Source organism: Cynocephalus volans, chromosome 10 (assembly GCF_027409185.1).
Source record: "Cynocephalus volans isolate mCynVol1 chromosome 10, mCynVol1.pri, whole genome shotgun sequence".
Taxonomy (NCBI): Eukaryota; Metazoa; Chordata; class Mammalia; order Dermoptera; family Cynocephalidae; genus Cynocephalus; species Cynocephalus volans.
The window spans coordinates 58,350,864-58,371,356 of NC_084469.1; the positions used below are offsets into that span (position 1 = coordinate 58,350,864).

The 20,493-nt window shown below is 46.6% G+C and overlaps 1 protein-coding gene across 6 annotated transcripts in view; it reads left to right on the plus strand.

The window, feature by feature from the left end:
• Nucleotides 1–535: 535 nt before the first annotated feature.
• Nucleotides 536–20,493, plus strand: part of HNRNPUL1 (heterogeneous nuclear ribonucleoprotein U like 1) — a 35,522-nt gene continuing 15,564 nt past the window's right edge. Inside the window, exons 1-9 of one of the 6 annotated variants that reach the window (XM_063110608.1) lie at nt 2,059–2,483; nt 6,126–6,170; nt 6,712–6,837; nt 8,854–9,010; nt 10,823–10,896; nt 12,437–12,576; nt 14,122–14,221; nt 16,282–16,394; nt 19,657–19,923. In XM_063110608.1, coding sequence (XP_062966678.1) covers nt 2,189–2,483; nt 6,126–6,170; nt 6,712–6,837; nt 8,854–9,010; nt 10,823–10,896; nt 12,437–12,576; nt 14,122–14,221; nt 16,282–16,394; nt 19,657–19,923 — 1,317 coding nt within the window. In that variant the 5' untranslated portion in view covers nt 2,059–2,188. Of the gene's footprint in view, nt 600–2,058; nt 2,484–6,125; nt 6,171–6,711; nt 6,838–8,853; nt 9,011–10,822; nt 10,897–12,436; nt 12,577–14,121; nt 14,222–16,281; nt 16,395–19,656; nt 19,924–20,493 lie in introns of those variants that run through there. The other 5 variants (XM_063110609.1, XM_063110614.1, XM_063110610.1 and 2 more) reach the window with 5 other exon arrangements.

The following is a 20,493-nucleotide window of genomic DNA, read 5'->3' on the forward strand; positions in this document are numbered from 1 at the left end:
TAAGAAACCCCTAGTGAGGAATAGGCATATAGATATTCACAGGTTCACACACATACACACACACACACCCTAAAGTAACAGACATGGATTAATGGACATACTCTGGCACACCTGCTCACAAATACAAAGAGCTGAAATTCAGACACCGAGTAACAGAGACACACAAAATTACACAGATACAAACATATGCACAGGCAGATACCCACCAGGAATAGTAATAAACTTGAGTAGCACATACAGACACAGAGTAAAGTGACACAAATACTCGGACATGTATCTTACAACAGGTACTCACACTCAAATGTTCAGACACAGAAACAGGCACAGAACGCCTCCGATAACCATAAACCCACAAAGGGATTTTTGACAAAACGTGCCCTCCGAACACTCGCGGGCACGTTTCTGGGTGTGGCCGGCAGCAGATGGAGGAGACCTTGGCAGCGCCCGGACGCCCCCCGGTGGCGGCTCCTGAGAACCGGGGACAGTTCAATCCGGGCCACAAACTTTTTTAGAACAAATCATTGTGGGAAGCAGGGAGGACAGAGGAAGTCGGACGTGGGCGAGGGGCGGGGTGTCTGGACTGGAACCTCCGGGCCCACGTGAGTGTCTGTCCCGCTTCTGAGTGGGTGCTGTTTGTCTAGCTTGCGCTAGTGTAAGCCTTTAGCGTAACTGCCCTGTGCATCTTTATCGTTTAATGCCTCCTGTCTGTGCGGACCTTCGTGGGCACTTCTACACTGCAATTTGGTGTATTATCCCGATTTGGTGCATCTGATCTGACTCACTTCTATTTGCTTATTTGTGTCGTGTGTGCCTTTGTCCAAGGAGAGGTTGTATGTGTTTCGTGGGCTTCAGGTATGGCTCATTAGGCAGTGTGTGGGCTTCTGCATTGTGTTTTGACTTTTGAGTTAGAGGCGACAGGTGGTGCAGCGTTAGACATTGAGAAACTCTGACGTTTCTGTTTATTAGTGTGAGGCTTAATTGTGGATCCGTGTGTTCGAGCTTGTCAGTGTAGACGTCAAACAGCCAGATTTACTGAACAGGCGACTACAGGATTCGGGATAGAGATCTGCGAACTTCTGGAGGTCTTTCCAGAGGGGAAGGCTCTATGGTCGCGTGCAGAGCGCCCATTCCACGTAAGGTACCAACCATAGAGAAAGACGGCCGCGAAGTTAAGATCGTGGAAAGAGGCGCACTGTGAGATGTACTATCAAAGGGAAGGGGGTGCAATATCCCTTACAACTTTTCCACCGTTGTTAGTCTAGCCTCTATTTTCAAACCTTCAGGACTCACTGAAGTCAAAATTTTGTTTTTCATAAAAGCAACTGAGTTTCTTCCAGATTATGAATATATCTACTTAATCTCTATTCCGTATACCTCCCTCTACAGCAAAATTGTGAGGCAATCCTTTGAAGAACGGCCAATCTGGTTAGCTTTTCCTAAAGCCATTACTCTATACCTGCTTTTGTGAGATAAAACAATAACTACGATTGGTGGACAGATTGTTTTGAAACCGCCCTAATGGCAATGGGCGGACCCTTCGTGAATTCATCTTTTTCCGGTTTCATAAAGGCAACAGGAGGAGGGGCTTCTGCTGACCCTCTATTTGATTGGTTCTAGTGATTTTACCCGCTCGGACTCTTCGAGGGGCGGGAGATGTAGACCAATCAGAATGTGTGTTACAGACACACTTACTTTGATGAAAGGACTGCACAGGAAAGGCCGTGAGACGCTCATTCTGAGATCTCATCGCTGATTGCCCAAATCTTTACTCCCTTTCCCCCATTTGACTTTACGGCAGCTGGCGCGCTGTCGCTACCCAATCAGCGCGCGCTCCGCCTGCTGCTTTTTCCCGCCCTCCGCTCCAGCAGCGGCTACGACGTAGACCAACGCTTCCTCCCCGGCAGCTACTTGGCCTTCTCATTGCCGATCTTTTGAAAACTGTGCTCTGATTGGCGGAGTTTCCGGGCCAGCGCCCGTTGCCCCCGCGCACTAGCCAATTGGCACCCCTGTTGCATCGCACAGGAAACTGGTGAGGGGGAGGTGGCGGCGGCGGCCATTTTGAGCCGCCGCCGCCGCCATTGGAGGGGGGGGGCCCTTTCCCCCTTCGCCTCTTGACAGGAAAGGTTTAAGGGGGACAGAGCCCTGGGAGGCCGGGCCGGGCTCGGGGGCCACCCCGGGGGCCCGGGCCATGGATGTGCGCCGTCTGAAGGTGAACGAACTTCGCGAAGAGCTGCAGCGCCGCGGCCTGGACATTCGCGGCCTCAAGGCCGAGCTTGCTGAGCGGCTGCAGGCGGCGCTGGAGGCCGAGGAGCCTGACGACGAGCGGGAGCTCGAGGCCGACGACGAACCGGGGCGACCCGGGCACAACAACGAGGAGGTCGAGACCGAGGGGGGCTCCAAGCTGGAGGGGACCGCGCAGCCACCGCCGCCCGGCCTGCAGCCGCACGCGGAGCCCGGCGGCTACTCGGGGCCGGACGGACATTGTGAGAGTGCGCGGGGCGGGGGCCGGGGAGCCCGGAGTCTGGGCCGAGGAAGGGCTGTGGGACGCGGGAGTCCGGCGCCTGAGGTCGGGGAAACGGTCTGACGATCGGGGGATACCGCGACCCGCCTTTGAAAAGGATCTGGGGACAACGTCCTCGGGACGACCGGAGGGTGGATCCTGGCATTTGGTGCAGGGGAGATACTGTGGTGGGGGCTCTCAGTTTCGGAGATGAAAAGGGTCCGGGGAAGGAGGGGAGGATTTCGGACCCTAGGTCTTGGAAACCGGAAACTGTGGTTTCTGGGGCCGAGGAGAGTCGGAAGAACAGAGGTTTTCTATCCTGAGGGCTGGGTAGGGTCTTGAAAATGGTGATCCGGTGTTTGGAGCTGGGTGGGCTTGGTGGCCGTGGTACCGCAGCGTGTGGGCTGGGAGGTGGGACTTGTTCCCGAGTTTGGGGAAGGAATGATCAGATGTTCGGGGCTGGGAGAGTTTTGAGGATGGTGGATCCTGGAGTTTGCAGCTGGATGGGGTACTGGGAATTCTCACATTTGGCACTGGGGGCGGGGTGATGAAGTGGAGGCGCTGGTGTCTGTGTCCTGGGAGAGTCTGATGGAATAGGTGCTCTGGTAATTGGCTGGTGAGCATTTAGGGATGTGGGAGACCAGCATATGATTAGACTATGGGGGGCCCACATCTCTCTTCCAGGGCTGGAAGGGCAACCTTGAGTTGCAACTTGGGCATTTGGTACTGGTAGATCTGGGGGCTTTCTGGCTGGCTTCTAGAGGAGGTATAGGGAACCTTAGTGTCTGGCGGCTGGCGGGGAAGGGAAGGATGCTTCTCTGGACAGAGGACCTGGGGGTCTAGATTTGGGAAGGCTCTGAGAATAGATAACTCAGTGGCCACTGCTGAATGGTTTTGAGTTAACTGTGAACCATTTGGAGAACAGGGGTACTGGGGGTGGGGGGTGGGAGCAGATAATAAGTTGGTAGCATTTCAAGTGACATATGTAGGGGACAGAGGATCCTTGTGTCCAGCTAGAAAGAATATGTAGCTTGTGTAGCAAAATGGGGAGAAGTTCAGGAAGCCTGTAGGATGTGGAAGGAGAGGAAAACCTGTTGACTTGGCTGGGGCCTCAGGATGGAGTAAGGAGAGTGTTTCTGGGGCTGAGCGTCTCCAAGAGAGGGCTCCTTGGTCCCCAGAAGCAGTAGTTTGTGTATCCAGGATTGGGGGGGGGGCTTCAGGCAGTATAGCATGGAACCTCTGTATCAGCCAGGAGGTATGACTCTTGAGAACGAGAGGGGTTAGGGTAGATCTACAGTTGTCAGGGGAAAGGAGACCCTGGTATGGGAGGGAGTGAATCTGGAGTTAGAAAAGGGTGGCTTTCTAGCAAGACGGGGAAATGGAGGGATTGGAGAGGTTAAGGAGTTAGTAGAAAGGACTCTGGTGTCCAGGGTTTGTGGTGTTTCTCTGAAAAGAGGTCACCCTGAGGCTTGGGGCTAAGGGAATGAAGTCACAAAAGAGATGAGATTTGAGATTGGCATTGAGTGCTTGTTCATGAGAGATGAGATCTGGAGAGGGGCAGGCTGAGTGTACATTTGGGGTAGAGAATGGCCTAGGGATTGTCTGGGACTGAGGTGCTGGGAAGAGGACTTCCATTGCAGAGACCTGTGAAGGAAGGATTGGCTCAGTGTGCATTTCTACAGCAGGAAGGACCCTGGCGGAGGAATGCCTAGGAAGAAAGGGCAGTGGGGTAGTCCTAACCTTGTTATCCAGCCAAAGGTGTCTCTGAGAGGAAAATGAGTTTGCTTCAGAGCAGACTCTGGACTCGGACAGACTTTGTTTCAAGTCTGGATTCATAACTTTGGCAAGTCACTTGTCTCTGTGAGCCTGGTTTCCTTGTGTGTAAAGTGGGAATAATAATAATAGTATCCCCAGGGTTTTTATGAATGAGATCACATGTGTCAGGGGCTTAGCCCTGAGCCTGCTAGTTAGGAGGGGGATGTTTTGGAGATTGGAGAAGGACCCCAGAATCTTAGCTTCTCTAGGCACGGCTGCCTCATGTGAGAGACCAGAGGTTTTGTGGGGAGAAGGGGGGCACTGTGATTGGAGCCTCAAAGAAGTAGAATAGTTTGAAAGGACCCCTGTTCCAATTAAAGAGATAATCTGTTTTGGGCTGAGCCCGTGGCGCACTCGGTAGCGTGCTGCGCTAGCAGCGCGGCGACGCTCCCGCCGCGGGTTCGGATCCTATATAAGAATGACCGGTGCACCGGTCACGAAAAAAAAAAAAAAAAACAAAAAGAGATAATCTGTTTCTTCCTGTCTCCCCTACCCACTACAACAGAATCCTTTGAGCCCCCTTCATCTCCACCACCCCAATGCTTCCTTCAGCCTTGGTAAACAGACCTGTAGTAAACCATGTGACCTGTGACTTTGCTCCCTTTGGGCTACACCTAGTTTGTGCCCAGATGTATTTGTCCTTTGAGAAAGGATCCAATCGGTTAGCAAGTTGCCGAACAGTCTCTCCTTCCCTGTGGTTCTGCCTCATAGCTCCTGGCACAGCCAGTAGTAGGGCCCTGGAGGTACCTAGCTTAGACCTTGCCCCTGGAGTGGAAAGCCTGCCTGTCGCCTGTGTAGATTTCTAAAGTTCTCTCTGGGTTTGGCTGCAAGGTTCTTTTCCTTGAGGAGGTTTCTTGTTTGGTACTCTGGTTTTAGTCCCACCTCTGAGCTTTCACATGTATTATCCCAACCCCGGGAACGTTCTTCATTCTCATCACTGAGTCATCGCCTATGTATCCTTTGAGTCAAGGCTTATCTGTTACTTTCCGGGTTCTTTTCTTAGCTCCTGGTACTTCTTTGTAGCCCTTAACATAATCGTAATTAAATTTGTGTGTACATGATTATTTAATGTGTGCCTGTCTCACTAAACTGAAGGCTTCAGTGGGGCAAGCTTATCCTCAGCTGTATCCCCCAGGGTTTGGTGTATAGTATGCACTGCATAAATAGTTAATATTGTTATTCTTTTTTGTTTGTTTTTGGTGGCTGGCCAATACAAGGATATGAACCCTTGACTTTTGTGTTAGAACACTGCACTCTAACCAACTGAGCTAACCGGCCAGCAATTTTTTTTTTTTTTTTTGTGACCGATAAGGAGATCGTAACCCTTGGCTTGGTGTCGCCCGCACCGCGCTCAGCCTATGAGCGCACCGGCCATCCCTATACAGGATCCGAACCCGTGGCCTCGGTGCTTCAGCGCTGCTGCGCTCCCAGCGCCGCACTCGCCCGAGTGAGCCACGGGGCCAGCCCCAGCGATATTGTTATTCCTACCATGCTTCAACTGAGTTCCCAGACCTAAACGACACCTTCCTGAAACCCTTCCAATCTAACTCCAAATATTTCAGGACTTATCCTTAATGAGTCTGAAAGCCACTATATGATTCCTGTTTTCTTGGTTTTGTTTTATTTGTTTTGTTTTTTGTTTGGTTTTTTGGTTGCTGTCTGGTAAGGGGGTCTGAATCCTTGGTGTTATAACACCACACTCTAACCACCTAAGCAAATCGGCCAGCCTTGGTTGTTGTTTTCTTAACAGCTCCTTTCCTTCCTCCCCCATTTTCCCTTCACCTGAGATGGTTACCCCTTACCTTTGCAGCCACTGCAGGATGGAAGAGATTCTTAAAGAGGGTTGGCTGTGCAGGTGGGAATAGTGAATGGGGCTGGGCAGAGGGCTGGTTTGTGCTCTGAACAATTTTTAAGATTGTGCCCTGAAGGCAACTCCCTAAACATTATACCATCTTAGAAAACAGCTAGGCTGGTGATTTTTTAAACTGTGCCCCACAGAATGCTAGGTGTCTGTACAGTTGCCTCCCATCCTGGAGTGGGGACTTAGTAGGGAAGGTCAAGCTGGACCCCTTCTCTGACCCTCCCATCTCCTCAGCTCAACCAGAGCATTTCTGCCTCAGTTAGTTTTGTATGTTGAGTTTCTGCAGAATCCAGTCACAGGTAGATATGCAACCTTTTAAGGGGCAAGAGGGCATGTCCTCAGGCAGCTAGAGTCACTGACTGCCCAGAGAGATTTCCATCTGAAGGTGTTGTCACACTTTAGCCTCTGACAGACTGACTGGCCCCAATGAGGATGGTGTTATATGGCTTAAAAGAAACCACCTCTGGTCTGGGGTCCTCTAATAATCACCCTTCTGACTGGCCATTTGTTTGTTTGTTTTGTTTTTAATTTTAAGATGCCATGGATAATATTACCAGGCAGAACCAATTCTATGAGGCCCAGATCATCAAGCAAGAAAATGAGTCAGGCTACGAGAGGAGACCACTGGAAATGGAACAGCAGCAGCAGGCCTATCGCCCAGGTAGGAAAGCACATGTGGCTCATCTCTTTGGTGGAAACAATCTACATGTGGCCCTTACCCTCTGCCTACATCCTATTCCCAGAGAAACATTATGTCTTCCTCTTGGGCAGTTCGTCTTGGCTTTGTCACTCCGGAAGGTTTTTTTGAAGGAAAGAACTCCGTCCTGCTCCCTGGTGTTGGGAGAGGGGAGTCTTCGTGATATCTGTTTTCAGATGTTACTGTCAACATCCAGGAGAGTTTGGACCTGGAGGCTAATATTTGAGTCTTATTTAGAATCTTAGAATGTGGAAGCCAGAAAGAGCCTTCTACCTCTAGTCTGGTATTCTAGTCCCGTGTTCTGAAGAATACTGTTCCAACAGATTTTATTAGAAGCTCCTCAGAAAGGGGTTCTTAGCTAAGTGCGTCTGGAAAATGCAATATATGCTGTACCATGTTTAGGAGATTTCACTGTTCATCAGGGCATTGGAGGCTCTGAGAAATTCTGGATTGAAAAAACCCCTGTGTCATGTTGTTTAAATTTGGAATATTCCAAACACGTAAATATATCTTTATAGAACAAAATTGTTTGGGAAACATAGATGTAATCCAACTGCCTGTTCTCCATTTTACAGATTGGGGAGGTGGTTTGTCTAATGGCAGAGATGAGGATAGAACCTGGGAAACTGGCTCCCAGGCTAGTGCTCTTGGTTAATAAGCAGCACTCCTCACCATTTGTTTTGGAAAGCAGGGTCCCACTGTTGAAAAATGTTGGAGCCAAGACTGGCTTTCAGTCTTGTCCTCCTTTCACTATGTTGTGGCTCCAGTGCTTTTTCTTAGTGGATCTAGTTAATTCTATCTAATTCCATTCTGGTTCATCCACGAAGTGAAATCCCCAGACATTTTTGTGGGTGGCTCAGGACTTTAATAAATGTAGGTTAAACTGCAGATTTGTGTCAGGCTCCATGAGACTTGTGGGATCATTTGGCCCAAGGAGAGTATTTTCTGTGCTGTTATCAACAGACTTTCAGCAAGGGCCTCCTGTAAGCCCAGCTCTGTGCTGGGATCCATGGAGACTCTCTTTAAGATGACTGAGCACCATCCCTGCCTTGGAGAACTAGGAGCCTTCTCTGAGTGATTTGGTCTACATGCCAAAGCTAGGGAGTGGTCCAAGGTGGTCCTGGATTGAGTGCTGAAATGAATGAGCCACAGTGTCAGGGATAGATGCTATGGGAGAAATGAAGCTAGGCTTAATCCATCGTTTGCTGTTCTTTAGGTGCTGATTCTTGGAGTCTGCCTGAGATTGGGACTTTCTCATTGTCCACAACACATTACATCATGACTCCTATTTGTGGTGTGACTTAAAGAGATTATCACACCTACGTGATGGCTTAACTATAGACTCTCCCTTCTGGAATGATTCTGAGTTTTATGGTAGGGTGACTAAAGCCAGTAGAGTTAGCTGCAGGACCACAATACTCTGTTGAATTTACCCTTTCCCCCTTCCTTGCCAGACTGAAGAAGCTTTGTAAGAACTGAGGTGGAGAGGTTCTTTGGGAGGAGAAATTGGAGAATGTAGGGTCATGGCATCTCAGAGTTTAAAAGGATCTTAGAAGTCTTCTTGAGCTCATTCCCACTCAGTACAGGCCAAGATACCTGCCAACTTTCATGGGCCTTTGGCAAAGTAGCCAAAGGCAGCCATTCCACCTTTGTGTAGACTTTCAGAGAGCTTGTCCTTATTTAGTGCTGAAGTCGCCCCTCCTCCCCATGAAGCCCCTGTGAGAGTTATCTGAATGACATGTATCACCCCATCAACTGCCAGGGCTGGCTGGCCATTTGGCCTCCTTGTATCTTAGCCCTGTTCTCCAGTACAGCCTTGGCTCACTCAGCACACTTCTGTTGAACACAGCAAACTGCCTGTGCCCAGCCCTTCACCAGTGTAGTCAGAATCCTGTCAACATCTCCTGAGGCAAAGGGGACCAGAAAAGTGATAGCTGAGGAGTTTCTGAGTGTCTTGATCATCTGGATTTGTCTCGACAGTAGAAATGAAGACAGAAATGAAGCAAGAAGCACCCACCAGCTTCCTCTCGCCTGAAGCTTCTCAACTCAAGCCAGACAGACAGCAGTTTCAGAGTCGCAAGAGGCCTTATGAAGAAAACCGGGGGCGGGGGTACTTTGAGCACCGAGAGGATAGGAGGTGGGTGTATGAGGCAACAATCAACGCTTATTTCAGTAGGTCTCTATGTCCACAGCCCTGTGCCTTTGGGGACTTTTGTTCTAACCTAGAGGGGCTGAGGAGAGTTCTTCCTGCCCTCACACTCTCCCTCTATTCCTTTCTGCCCTCACTACCAGATTCTGCTTTCCTAAACTTATGTTTCTTCCCCCAGTCTCTCCCTTATCTGCAGGGTAAATTCCAGATTACTTAGACTTACATGTGTGAGATGACAGCTTGCCTCTTCAGTCCTTCATCTTACTGCCCCTGCAGTCCTGCGCAGTGTCCCATTCTGACTGGCTACTTGGTATCCCTTGATTGAAAGTTCTGTTTCTCGACTCTACACCCACTCCTTTCATCCATCTACTCATTCAGTCAGCATTCACAATGCTTTCACAGAGTGCTTGGACTGGACACTGGGGACATAGGGATGATTTGGACAGTGGGTTTTGCCATCTCAATATAGGGACTGACACAGTAACATACACAAGTAAGTCACAACCTCTGGGGTGAGTAGTCAGGATGTGGGTGAGTTTCAGGAGCTCACAAGGGAGTGGCCTATGCTATGGGCATTTCCCTTTTCCCTTTCCTGATAAACCTTCCCCCTCCTTTACCCCCAGGCCCAGTCTTACCTCTCCCTCTTCCCTCCTTCCCTCTTTCAGCTCCTGTCTGAAGCCTTTTCCAATCATGGAAACTAGGAATAGCCACTTCTTCTCTACTCATCTGGACTGGTCATCTGACACATTTTATTTTCTACCTGGTGGGATCTACTGTCAAACTGGCTTGTTATACTCCTTAAGACAGGCCTTTGTCTCACAGACTGACTAAAGTAAAGTTAGGACATGGAACCCACCTCATATGGTTTTCTTCTACTGCCTCTCACAGAGCAGAGGGCCTGGAAGCTACTTGCTGACGGAGAGCAGAGGAGGAACACTCACTCTGCTCCAGGGTTGGCAGGGAAAGCTTCCTAGGATGGACTTAACATGTAATGAGCTCCTCCTTTGTACTAGGCTCTGTGCTAGCCCTGGACCAGCAGGGCTGAAGGGCACTCCACCAGAAGGAAGCCTGCTGCTGGGGGAGTGCCAGCAGCCAATTGAGCATGGCCTACCCTATGCACATGGTAGAGTAGGCATCCAAACTGTCCAGGTAGGACACTGGCCATTAGACCTTACCTTTCTACCTCTCCCTTATTCCTGTACAGCAGAAACCAGCAGTATTTTAACAAAGTCCCTTTTTTAGTGTTTTAGTAAAAAGATGAATCTCGTTCATAATTTAGGACACTTTTGAAAAAGAGAGAAAAACTGAAAAAATTGGGTCATTTCAAATACTTTCAGATGCTAGGTTTTAAGAAGCCTGATGTATGGGTAGATTGTAATTCCTAGGGTTTATCTAGGCTTTTGCACATTCCTCTTCCTGGCCCAGCACCCTTTGGGATACCACAGCCTCCAATCAGTAACAGAGTTCAGTGTGGAGGCAGTTCTCAACATGCAAAGGGCATGGATTAGAACTTGGGGTGTGAGAGAAGGGACTTTGAAAATACTCTGTAAGTGATTCTGTTGCCCTTCTTTAGCAGAATATACCCTCATTAGTCCCTATCCCCACCGCAGGAATTAAGCCTCATTGCTCTCTTTGCAAGTATGTAGGGTTCCAGAGTTCTTTTGCTAACCTCTGTGGGAAGAAATTGAGATCCAGGAAGCAGTCTATAAGCCTCTTGTAAATTCCAGCAGAACCTCCCTTTCCCTTTCTCTGTGCCCATCCAACTATTCTTGTGTGACTTAACCCCTCTTTCCAACACAGGGGCCGCTCACCCCAGCCTCCTGCTGAAGAGGATGAAGATGACTTTGACGACACCCTTGTAGCCATCGACACATGTGAGTCCTCAGAGTGCTTATGTGATTCTGCCCTCCAGTCAGTTTTGGGAAATTGTGCATTGAACTTCACCGGAATCCCTACCTGCCACCATCCAGAGCCATTGTTCACAGCGTAGTTCTGGAGCAAAGGTGCTTGTTTGGAGGCAGAAGACCTACTCCCAGCTCTAGCTGTGGGACCCTGGGCAAGTCATTCTACTGCTGTGAGCTTCTCTTTAGGGAGAATGCCCTAATACCTCAGAGTATTTTCAGTGACTCTTCTCAGAATAGATAGGAGAGCAATTTGGAAAACCGTGGACTGCCCTATACACACAGGGTGTTGTCATCTAACCAAGAAGAGAATCTGCTAGGGAAAGAAGAAGGGAGTGCTGCTGGGGAAACTTAACTCTTTGATGACCAGTTTCCCTGTTTCATCAGCTGCTCATCAATGTCACTTTGTTCTCTGATGCACTAACCTGACCTGCCCTGCTCTCTGTCCTCCAGTTCAGTTTTCTTTCTGCTGAATAAGTGTTTTTCACCTTGACTGTGCATTTAAACACTTAGAGGAATGATTACAGAGGTCTTGTTCCTCCTAAGTCAGAATCTAAGTGATAGAGCCTGTGAATCTGAATTTTTACATGCACCCAGAAGCCTAGTCAGGTCTGAGAACACTGCACTTCTCAACAGAGGAGGAGGTTAGCAGCAACTAATTCTTATATTTCTTTATATAGCTCATATTTATAGAGCACTGGCTACAAGCTTTGGTAAAAGATAAAGACATCTCATACATAATCTTTTCTATTACAAGCTCTCAGAGATACAATCTACCCAGAGTAAAGCTAAACATTTTTTAAAGTATTGGGTGGCAGTTATCCAAGAAGTAGCATCTGATCAGATGCCAAACATACAGATTAAGGTGTTCAGCCTTTACAGAAAGGAGTATATCTCGTGGGCAGGATGGTCAGAAAAGGCTTTCTTGGTGGCGTGACTGGCTCCTTGAAGAGCAGGAAGAGTCAGAGCTACAGTAGGAGATTCCTAAGCCCATGACAGGAGGTGGGAGCCTGTGGTGCACCTGGGCATTGATGCCTGGGTGGTAGATGTGGGTCAGAGTCAGATGCTTGTACAACTGTTAGCAACAGAAGTCTGGCTCCCAAACTGATCAGAGTTGGCACTGGAGGCTGTTGGAGTGCAAGGTGGTGAGGATTAGGCTGTTTGTATTCTAAAATCTATATTTGAGACTCGTGAGATGTGGACCCTCTCCCTAGAAAGCATACATCCCCATCGCAGGCATTCGTGTAAGGATTTCCCTGAAGCCCATCCTCGGACTCCACCAAGTGAAGAACTCCTGTTCCTATGTGGGATGATGTAGGCCAGTTTTCAGTATCCAGACCCTTTGTATTCAAAGGGAGAGTGGTTAGTGAGTGTGCTGGTTCCTCTTGAAATTGCCCCTACAATGTGTTAACTAGCTTGTGCATTCCTGGTCAACACTCTTGGGGAACTTCTCTCTGCCTTTCCCTCTCTTGGTACTTAAAATATCAGCCAGCTGTGGCCTTTTTTTCCACAGATAACTGCGATCTCCACTTCAAGGTGGCCAGAGACCGGAGTAGTGGCTATCCACTCACAATTGAGGGCTTTGCTTACCTGTGGTCAGGAGCCCGTGCTAGCTATGGGGTCAGAAGGGGCCGTGTGTGCTTCGAGATGAAGGTGAGTAGAAGCAACCGAAGAGATAGGGACAGAAAGCAAATCCATCCATTGGTGGGATTTGATGGAGTTGTTACATAGCCAACCAGTCTAATGGTGATGTGTTTGTAGTACTCGGCAAACGAATTGTTTGGAAGAAAAGTGATCTAAAAGGAATGGACTCAAGAATTGCTAATTAAAAGGAAGCCAGAGGGAGAGCAGGGCAAAGAACTGCAGCCTAGACCATCCTCTGCTGTCCTCTCTCCAAAGTTCCATTTCAAGTTATGTTTATCAAAACAATACATACTCATGTTTAACAGAAGTTTAGACAGCACAAAAGAGTATAGCATAAAAAAGCAGAAGTTATTCTCATTTCCTCTCAGTTTGCATCCTACTTTCCAGAGGTAATGTGTTGACAATTTCTTGTGTATCCTTTGTATATCCAAACTTTCTTGTGTATCCTTTGTATATCCAAACTACTAGTATGGTAGCTAATACTTGGAGAGCACATTGTATGCACAAAATACAGTGCCAAGCTCTTTACATGGGTTATCTCCATTAATTCTCATGAAATAGGTACCATTATCTCTAGTTTTTAGAGGTGGAAACTGAGACAGAGGGTTATACTTCCTTGACTAAAAACACCATTGATGTAAGTTGTACGTTATTGTATGTGCCATTCATGGAGAAACACTGCGAACTAAACTACTCAGTGCTTTTTTATTGCATCAATTATAAGATGGATCATGGTTTCAGAGTTGTTAAAAGTGAAAAACATGCATCTGAAGGTTGATGAAATATAGTAACTTTCCAAGGGCCACAAACCAAGACAGGTAGATGTGGATAATAGGCTATCTAACTACTAACTTAATTAGAGATTAAGTCAGAAGGCGCTTTTTTTTTCACTCCCACTTTTAATACTATATCTTGGATATTTTTACGTACCAGGACATTAGCCCTGCCTCATTCTTTTTAGCTGCTGTGTGTTATTTTGTGGCATGTCATATTCTGTGGCCATAATATGACCAGTACCTTATGCGTGTTTTTTTCTGATTTAAAATATATATATATATATATATATATATATATATAATTTAAAAAGTAAAAAAAATTTTAAAAAATATATGTAAAAACAATGCTGCACTGAATATTCTTGCATATGTACATATACACATGTATACATACTTATACCCATGAGTGTATCAGTAGGATAAACTAGAAGTAGAATTGCTGCATTATAGAGCATGTGCATTTGCTGTTTTGATAGACTGCTAGATTACCCTCCAAAGATATGCATCAGTATATTCTTGTACCAAGTATTGTGAGAGTCCCTGAAACTAAGATAACTGTGTTTTGAAATGCTTGTCTCTGTGGTCTTTCACTCACTTGATCTCTTTGGAGGCCTTGGTTTCAGTGCAACAGATTCTTCAGAGCTGCTTAAAACACCTATTCCCCAGCAACAAAAGCCATTGCTATTTCTTAATGCCTGGAGCACTTCCCTCCTATCGTTCTTCATAACCCACCAGCCTCCAGAGAATTAATTCTGAGCCCTCTGTACTCTGTCTCCAGATCAACGAAGAAATCTCTGTGAAGCACCTTCCATCTACAGAGCCCGACCCCCACGTCGTCCGTATTGGCTGGTCCCTGGATTCTTGCAGCACACAGCTAGGTAAGGGGAGGTAGGCTAAGCAGTCGAGAGAGTAGAGTGATTGCTCCTACCCCTGCATTCTCAAAGCTTCCCTTCCCAGCACTGGATTCAGAACAGAACTAGTCTGGGATGGAACATAAGCAAGGATTAGCTGCTGCCTGTCTTAAGGCATACTAGATTCAACTAGAAGGACCACAGTCATGTAACAACTTTTCTACGAAGAATTAATTCTTACCCTTCATCTTTAGGAGATGGTCCAAAGTTCTCTTTAGAAAACTATTCCTGGGGCCAGCCCGTGGCTCACTTGGGAGAGTGTGGTGCTGATAACACCAAGGCCATGGGTTTGGATCCCTATATAGAGATGGCCGGTTAGCTCACTTGGGAGAGCATGGTGCTTACAACAGCAAGTCAAGGGTTAAGATCCCCTTACCCGTCATCTTAAAAAAAAAAAGAAAGAAAGAAAGAAAAGAAAACTGTTCCTGGCTGGTTGGTAAGCTCAGTTGGTTAAAGTGCAGTGTTTTCACACCAAGGTCAAGGGTTTGGATTCCCATACCAGCCAGCCACCAAAGAAAAAGAAAACCTGAAAAAAAAAAAATTCAGTTTTCTCTTGCCCTCAAACGATGCTGAAAATAAGTTCTCAAGCCCCATTAAATTCTGTCTGGATTTCCTGCTCAGATCCTAACCGAGAGTAAAAGGGGAAGCAGAGACCAGTGGAGCCAGGGCATGTTGGCAGAGAGCGGGGGTGCTGCCCATTAAAAGGTTTTGAATTTTCACAGGACCTCAGGCCTCAATGACCTTCTGGCCCCAAGTTACTGATTATGATGACCAGTGCTTACATTCTGCCTCGAACATATAAACATTCTGATTATGAAAATAATATATACTCCTTGTAAAAATTCTGACCATACAGGAAAGGGAAAATGAAAATCCCTCCTAAACTTGTGAGAGAGCATAACCAGTGTTAACATTTTCATCTACAGTCTTCTGGACATTTGTTCTTTTGTTCATATTCAAACTGGGTCATGCCATGAATACTATTGTGTAGCCTGATTTCTTTTAATATATGATGGGCACATTTTTGTAAGTAAGTATAGCTTTTTGACCGCTGCATAATTTTTCATTTTATAGTTGTATTATTTATTATTTAACAATTCTCCTTTTGTGGCTCATTTAAATGATTACAAATTTTGGCTGTTAAACACTTGAGCTACTGTCCTCATATGTGATTGCCTGACCACTTAAGACTAATCCTTCAAAGTAGATATGGTAGGTCAAAATGAGTATACAGTTTTCATTTTGATATGTATTAGCATTTTTTATTTAAAACTCATAGGTCATCTCACTTTATCTTTGTCTTGGTTTTGAGATGTAGGTGGTGGGCAGTTGAGACAGATGAGGAAATAAAGCCCAGAAAGGTCAAGCAGCATGTCCAGGATCACATAGCTGGTTTGTAAGCAGCACCAGACCTGGAATTCATACTCATTGACTCCTGCTTTTCTGGCAGGATGCTCTTTGAGTTCCTACCCAAGGATCGCTGTATAACTCAGGTGTCAGCCAGGACCCTTGAGATCTCAATCAGATCACTTCAGCACCCAATTCTGTAGCCTGAGGAAGCCCAGTACCTTTCCCAGGGGTTAGTCTTCATGGTCTTCAGAAGCAAAGCCCAGCACCTTTACGGATTTCTTCCAAAACCAACTGGCACGAAAAACTGATGACATTAGTAGACTTGACTGAATACTGGCTATCACAGGGGAGGGTCACATCTTAGCAAACAGCCATTCTTTATCCCACCTCTTCTCTTCCCCTCCTCCCTTTTTTCCCAAATTCTTTCTTTCTGTTCGCAGCAATTCAGTTCACCTCTTACTCCCAGATTTAACACCTAAACCCATCAAGCCCTCAGGAGTTCTGCATAATAAAGTGCTTCCTTTCAGCCTTCCCTACCCCTCCAAAAAAAAGCATCTGATTAGTAAAACTAGTGAAGAAAACAATTTTTTCTCTTCAAAAATAAAAGAATGTGGCAGCTACGGAGGCTATTATGGCCATCACAGGTTTAACCTGCTTCTGCCTATTTTTTCTGTCAGGTGAAGAGCCTTTTTCCTATGGCTATGGAGGCACTGGGAAGAAGTCTACCAATAGCCGGTTTGAAAACTATGGAGACAAGTTTGCAGAGAACGACGTGATTGGCTGCTTTGCGGTGAGTGCTAGCAGCCTGTGGGAGTTGGCAGAACTGGATGGGTGGGTTGTAGACTTCTTTTTCATGATACCTCTATCCATTGTCTGCCCTATATCCAGCCTCTCTCGCCATACTTCTTTGTCTGTCTTTGACAGACTGGAATGTTTACTGTGATTGTGTGCAAAATTCTGCTTTCTACCCAGTCTGGTCTTTTGTGCAAAGCTGTCACATGGCACTCTGAAGAGGTTTGTGGACTATGGGTTTGCAAGGCCTTCCTCCATTCCTAGATAACAGAGTGGCATTTTTTCTGAACAAACCCTGGCATCTCTTATCATTCTTTGCTAGGAAAATTGCCTATCTGCTCTTCAAGGCAGTGATGTTGGTTCTCGTCCCACATTGGCATCATCTTATTCCAAAACTTCTCCCTTTCTTCCCCTCACATTTGTTGAGCCAGGCTTCCTACTGGAAAAGCCGAGGCAGATGCCAAACAGAGCAAGATAGAGGGTGCCTGAGTTCTGCCATAGTTCAGTTCAGTTTTGCAGCAACCAGAAATCACAGTGCTACGGAACATGGCTGTTGGCTCTGGGTCTAGACTTCCTTGACCCTATTTCTGCTCTTCCACTCACATCCCTGGGCAACTTACCTTCCTTGTTTTTAAGTCTCCTCTAAATGAGAATCTTTCACCTACCTCAGAACTTTGTGTGTCATTAAGTTAATCCATTAAAAGCATTTAGAACAATGCCTGGTACATAGTGCTCAGTAAATACTACTTAATACTGTTATCATTAGGAGTTATAAGAGATGTTTGTAAAACGTGCCATGAGGCCACAGAGGAAGTGACTACCCAAATGGATGCTTCGTCTTGGTCCTGTTCTCTTTACCTCCCTGATATTTGTGCACATGTACTTTTTTTCCTTTTTTATTTTCACTTTGAAATAATTTCAAACTTAAAAATGTTAAGAGTAAGAAATTTTCATAGGGCCTTATCTAGATTCTAACATTTGCCACATTTGCTTTACCGTTTGTGTGTGTGTGTGTGTGTGTGTGTGTGTGTGTGTGTGTGTGTGTGTGTGTGTGTGTGTGTGTGTGTGTGTGTTCTGTCTGACCCATTTGAGAGTAGGTTGCATACAGCATGTCTTTATTTTTTAATACTTCGTTGTGTATTTCTTAAGAATAGAGCTATTATCTTAACCACAGTACAGGTATCAAATTAAACATTGATATAATACTATTATCTACTCCACAGTCTACATTTAAATTTTGTCAGTTGTCCCAGCAGTATCCTTTAGTGAAGTTTGGAGCCTAAGGGACATCACAAGGAGGTGTGAGAAATGAGGCTACAAAAATGGCACACTCTGAATAGTGCCAGGCTTTAAGGAGTCTTTAGGCCTCATACTGGCACCAGGAGTGTTTCAGCAGGAGTGCCACAACTTGCCTCTAGGACAGATAGCTCTGGGTGGTAGATTTGTTAGATGCAGGTGCTGGTTTCTGTGCAGTATGGTAAGTTCCTGTATTGAAGCTGGTGGCCATAAGGAAGGCTAACACCCACAGTGTTTATCCCATGTCAGAGAAAAGGTGACTGGGGCCACTTGTGCTCAGGTGGAAAGACATGGGAGGAACCAGGCTGCAGGGATTGGGGCAGGATTCAGTCCAGCCAATGTTTATATGTCTGCCCTACATGGTCTAAACACGTGTATGTGCTTAGAGATGAACAAACGTGAAGGACTTGATACAGAGCTGTGCCCTGTGAGCACTAGGAAGGTGGTAAAGAAGCTCTTCAGGGGAGGTTTCTTCCACTGCTTCTTGAAGGGCAAGTTTCAGAGTGGTCTCCTGATTCCAGAGAAAGAATTCCACATCTTGTACTTTTATGTCAGAAACTTGACCTTGTACTTTACTTCAAGTGCTTCAGTGTGCTGTCTCATCCCAAGTTTTGAGCTTCTATTAATTGTAAACCTTTACCTTGCTGCCAAAGTGATTTTTCTGAAACACAGTTTTGACCAGGCTGCTCCCCTGTTCAGAATTAGTCAGGGGCTCTGCTCTGCCACCAGCGTCAAGTGCAGACGCCTGAGGTGACTTAGATAGACCCTCACATGCTGGGGGGGGGGGGGGCATGTCTCTTCCCCACCAGTTCAGTCTCAGCCCCTAATACCTAGCACAGTGCCTGGCATCTTGTAGTCATAGTTCACATACATTGTGTGCTTGCTGAGTATGAAATGTACTAACCCACTTAATCCTTAGGATGACCCTATGTAGTATAAAATATTACCACCTCTCTTTACATCGAACACTCTCCTCCCAACCCCAAACATCGCTCATTTGCATCTGTTGTTCAGGACTTCGTTTATGAGTCCCCTCCTCAGAGAAACTTGCTCCTGGGAAGGTGCTCTTACTGAATTTTTTTTTTTTTTTTTTTTTACAAAAGATGACTGGTAAGGGGATCTTAACCCTTGACTTGGTGTTGTCAGCATCACGCTCTCTGAAGTGAGCGAACCAGCCATCCCTATATGGGATCCGAACCCATGGCCTTGGTGTTATCAGCACCACACTCTTCTGAGTGAGCCACGGGCCGGCCCTGTGCTCTTACTGAGTTATGATTGAGTGTCCTTATCTGATTCCACACGGGACCCTGAGATCCATCAGGCCCAGATCACTATAAGAAATGTAGGAACTTATTGAAAATGTATCGAACAAACAAATGAATGCATTTGTAGACTGGACTTGGCTTAAAAAAGCTTTCCTTCATCTGTTATCTTCACAGATTTGTCAGTTTTTTTTGTTTTTTTTTTTTAAAAGATGACCGGTAAGGGGATCTCAACCCTTGGCTTGGTGTTGTCAGCACCACGCTCAGCCAGTGAGCAAACTGGCCATCCCTATATAGGATCCGAACCCGTGGCCTTGGTGTTATCTGCACCGCACTCTACCGAGTGAGCCACGGGCCGGCCTAGATTTGTCAGTTTTGAAGACAGGACAGAATCAGTTGTCTTTTCCTTCATCTTTGCCTCAGGTTAGGCACAAGACTCAAATACCTTGAGCTTCTTAAAATTACTTGCTTCACATCTATCAGCTTTTGAGTCTTGAGCAAGGAGAGCTTTGGGCTAGACATTCTCTGAGCTATTCCCTGGTGCTGCCCAACTTACGTTGCCCAATGTATGTTAGGGAGGGATGCACTTATGTCCGGAAGGCTGTTTATATTTCCATTCTCTGATCTGTTGTCTTCCACTTGTGGCTTCCAGTACCTTAAGGTGAGAGTTGCCAATTACCTTCCTTTGGCTTTTTCTCTTAGGACTTTGAATGTGGAAATGATGTGGAACTCTCCTTTACCAAGAATGGGAAGTGGATGGGCATTGCCTTTCGAATCCAGAAGGAAGCCTTGGGGGGCCAGGCCCTCTACCCTCATGTCCTGGTGAAGAATTGTGCAGTGGAGTTCAACTTTGGGCAGAGGGCAGAGCCCTACTGTTCTGTTCTCCCAGGGTTTACCTTTATCCAGCACCTTCCCCTTAGTGAACGGATCCGGGGCACTGTTGGACCAAAGAGCAAGGCAGAGTGTGAGGTGAGTGGGACCAGAAGACTGAATTGGTGGCCACCTCTCCAGAGCCACCTTGCTGCCACAGTAGAGGGGATACACTCAGTAGCCAGGTGTGGTGAAAGAGGCACAAACTTAGTGCACAAGTAACCCTGGGGCAAGTGGCCTCTTCTAGCTCCTTGGGGTTGGATTCAGAGTTGAAAAGCTGCTCTGAGTGTGAGGTGAGGGGTGTTTGTGTGGCTTAATCTGAAGAGGGAGGGTCTGAGGTAATCTACCTAAATCTTAGGAAAGTTCCCAAGGGAGGTAGCCACACTACTCCTTCAGTGAAGCCAAAATGTGGGAAAAGGAGGCTTTCCTCATAGCAGAAAAGGACACCAGGCACTGCCTGGTGAGTGCACTCTGCCACCAAGTGGTCTTGAAGGAGGTTGATCAATTTCACCTTCCCACTAAGGGCTGTCAAAGAACAAAAAAGACAAATGGTCTTTGGATGATTTAGCTCCAGGAGCTGCAGTGGTAATCTTTGTTCTTAAAACATTGTTTTTCTTATATGTATAAGTGATTTATATTTATTCTACAAAGTTAAGAAATGTGAAAAAA